Below are 3,876 nucleotides of genomic sequence, written 5' to 3'. Positions count from 1 at the left end.
GACTTCCGTTTATATATAAGTAAATATGCTGAACCATTGTGATGGATTCAGAGTTTGCAGTGACGCCTCATTAGTTCACCGCACAGACCGTTTAACCTGACAACAACTGCAGCCGGCTCAAACGTGATTGGTCAATATCACGCGGACTACAAACAGCCTACAGCCGGAAACCCGGGCTCTTCCGCTCTTCTTCCGGAGGCAAGATCTCCGGGGTTTGCCTACAGACTCTGTATATAGAGACTATGCACACATGGACGAGCAGATGGGTTGTAGGTGGGTGAAATAATCATTAATGAGGAAAATATAAATGATATTCTCTGTAAAATGTGAACGTAGCAGAGAGCAGAGCAGAGCTGCTGTCTGACTCCACGTTAAGAGAGACGCTGTGCACATTTACACATGAGGAGCAGCGTAACTTTGATTATTTTAGAAGCTTAAAGTTTAGTTCTGCCAAGTTTACAACTATATTTTTAGTTTTGATATTTGCTGCAGTGACATCACTGCTCTGCTCTTGCTGCATTACTATCAGCAGAAAACTGCTCTGTGCTCCACTTTGCTGGATCCGTCATGTAAACAGCAGTGCAGCAGGTGCAGAGTCATCTGGCTTTTAAAGGGAATGGGAGATGACACTCTGATTGAATTGATGTTAAGCCCAAAACACAGATTAGTTAAGGGACTAAAAACAACCCCTTTGCCCCTCGTGCCTTTGCGTCCAGATTATTTACATTACATATTTTAAATCAGACCCACAGACTTTCTGACTTTACATCCCTGTTATACAGATTTCTTTAAAGGAACAGTTCAACACTTTGGTAAATACTCTTCTTTCTTTCTGAGAGTGAGAAGAGGAGATTGATATCAGTCTCTCTCTGTTTGTGTGTTCAGTTCAGAGCTGGAGTCAGGACGTGGTTAGCTTAGCTTAGCACAAAGACTGGAAGCAGGGGGAAACAGCTAGCCTGGCTCTGTGGTAGAGTTCAGTAATAAAGAGCAGCTGTACCTCTCCTCCTGTTCGGACTGATCTCTATTTGTCCATAACTGACGTCTTCTTTTCTTCTCACTGCTGAGTAAACTGCAGCTGGTTCCCTCTCTGAAAAATAAAATACATGCAACTTATATTAACGTACATTACTGCAGGTAGTGCACCTGATACTGTTACTGTTAGCTTAGGACTGCTAGTGTTAGCACCAGCTACTGATAGCAATATAAAGACGATTAACACTACTGCTGTGTGATTATTGGTCATGTTGCATTATAATCAGATTGTTACGGACTCTAAAATGGCTGCAGGTTTTTGGTGCTGCTGTGAAGAATGAGAGACCAAATGTAACTGGAGGGTATTTATCAGAAACAGGAAACTGGACGACCACAAAGCTGCTCGCTGCGATTAAAAGAAAATGGTACATTAAACCACAGGGTGCAAAAGGCGTCACTGTCAGCTACAGCAGAGGAGACTAGTGAGAAACCTGACCAGTGTCACGCCACAGTTCACTGGAATCAACAGGAGGAAGTAGCTGCTGTGGTTTAACATGCACAGTGAAAAAAAAAGTCAGTTTGAGGTGTAGGAAACTTTGGTCCTCTGAGTCTGTCTCCTCTTTTATAGATGCCTCAAATCTTACTTTGAGTTAGGATATGCATTCCTGTTCTTTGTTTTATTCTTAAACTTTGTTTTAGTCTGGAGTTATTTCATGTCTCTTCTTGTCAAAAAAAGAAAAATCTGATGTTCAGACTCAAACCAATAGTGAATGTACCTACAGCCGGATATGTCTTCTTCGTCTGTACCACAGAGCTCCACTGTCGTTAAAAGCACATCAGTGAGTCACACTGTTGCACTCAGTAACATGTTTCTTTATTACCATGAACACACACACACACACACACACACACAGTGCTTCTCAAAGTCAAGAAAGGATCCTTAAATGGCCGAATACCAAAGAGACCACATCACTGAATCCCACTGAAGGACTGTTCCAGTGTCAAGGATCCTTCAAATTCTACTGAGGACAGATTCCTTCCTTCAGAGAATGTTCAAGGATGGTTGAAGAGAAGAACAAGGGAGGCTGTGTTCACACGGTCCAACAAGTCTGTGACAGGTGGAAGCCTCTGACAAATAAAGAAGCTAAACAGCACAAGTGGCTCCAGCTACTTTTCCATATTTTAACATGAAGAACGACATGCTAGGACATGTCAATGGAAGTATACACAGCTGCATGTACATGGTGTTGAGACCACTGGACGACATAGGTGACTTGTTGATCGGTGCTACCCTAAACTGGACATGTAAGATATGTCCTGCATGTCCTGTAAGTTCAGCCCGCCTAAAATGGCTGCTGAGGGTGTCAGATATTCAGATAAAGGGCTGCTAAATTCTCTTGGCCCCTGCTTTTTCACACCTTCATGTGGAAACTTGCCCATTCGATCACCATTGGTCACTGTAGCATGTGACCCTGTGATGTCATGGGTGTTGGGTGCTAAAGGACCCGCTACGCCTCGCCCCCGCTTTTCTCACCTCTCTGTACGCTCACAGCAGAGAGGACTTTCTGACCTACATGTGGCCTCTCGCAGTAGATGCAAAAACTCTTCTCACAGGTTGAAGAGACCAGACGAGTTAGTGCTCCAGGCATGAAGTCTGCAAGCTAACTTTCCGGCACAGGAGAACAAAGCCCAGTTAGCACCCAACTGCTAACTCGGTACAGACAAAGAGTGACCAGTTCTTGAGTATTAACATCTTATTTTTATTAGTTATTTCAAATATTAATATTTTATGAGGCTGAATTGTTAATCAGCTGATATTTTGTCCCACGAGGTGATTTAATTCAAATTAAATCATATTATTGAATATAATTAATAAGTGTTTAATGACCATTAATTATTTCTGATTTGAATACTTTGAGCCACTTGTTCCCACCACAGGAATATTAGTGGAATAATTATTTTCACGAGCCATGTCAGCAGCTTAGTAGGAATATAGTTTTTTAAATAAGGGTGAAAACCAGAATATTTTGTACATGTTAAGTCACTGTGGTTAATTTTGACCCAACCCCAGATACATGTCACTGCCACTAGAGCACCAGATGTGTATCAGTCCACCACTGAAAATAGTCCCAAACAGATGCATCATGTCCTCCTGTTGGTTTGATATAAACTGCAGTGACCAGCTGAACTCTTCTGTGTTCTACAGTTGGTCCATGACGGAGACAAAGACAAACAGCTGTACCTCTCTTCCTGTTTGATTTGATGTCTTTGAAGACTATTGGTCCGTAGCTGACGTCAGCTGTTCCTCTCACTGCTGAGTAGACGGCAGCTGGATCGCTCTCTGGGAAATAAAATACAGATTACATTACTGCAGGTTCTGCAACTGATACCAGAACAGTTAATATAAGCACTGCTGCTGCTGTAGTCACCATTAGACACAAAGAATTCAGGGTATTTCAGCTCCTGCTACAGTCAATAATAATAATGTATTTCATATAGAACTAGAAAAGGAAGGAACTGATCAATTAAAGCAGCAAATATCAGGACATATTTTACAGACAGACGTGTAAAAGTGCAATTAACATTTTGACAGTTTTTTTTTCTTTTTAACACTTCTGCTGCCGTGAAGGCTGAAAACAGACCCGAACTATGAGACGAGGACTTAACAACAGAGCTGTGAGCTTCTCTAAAGATATGTCAACATGTTGACCGCAGAACAAACATGTCAGGAAAACAAGATCATATTTCTCCTGTTTTAGCTTCTCTGCACTGGCTCCCTGTAAAATCCAGAATTGAATTTAAAATCCTACTGTTAACTTATAAAGCTCTAAATGGTCAAGCTCCATCATATCTTAGTGAGCTCATAGTGCCATATTATCCCACCAGAACACTGCGCTCTGAGAA

General features: G+C 41.8%; 1 protein-coding gene across 3 annotated transcripts in view; it reads right to left on the bottom strand.

Moving 5' to 3' along the window:
* The window catches only part of LOC126404335 (low affinity immunoglobulin gamma Fc region receptor II-like), a 52,451-nt gene that overhangs the window by 1,728 nt on the left and 46,847 nt on the right, over window positions 1-3,876 (bottom strand). For all 3 annotated transcript variants that reach the window (XM_050067512.1, XM_050067513.1, XM_050067511.1), the window contains 2 exons: window positions 3,215-3,313; window positions 998-1,087 (listed from right to left, as the gene is read on the bottom strand). In XM_050067512.1, coding sequence (XP_049923469.1) covers window positions 998-1,087; window positions 3,215-3,313 — 189 coding nt within the window. The remainder of the gene's footprint in view (window positions 1-997; window positions 1,088-3,214; window positions 3,314-3,876) is intronic.

This window comes from Epinephelus moara, chromosome 17 (genome assembly GCF_006386435.1).
Source record: "Epinephelus moara isolate mb chromosome 17, YSFRI_EMoa_1.0, whole genome shotgun sequence".
Lineage (NCBI taxonomy): Eukaryota > Metazoa > Chordata > Actinopteri > Perciformes > Serranidae > Epinephelus > Epinephelus moara.
This window is presented reverse-complemented; position numbering and strand designations above follow the sequence as displayed.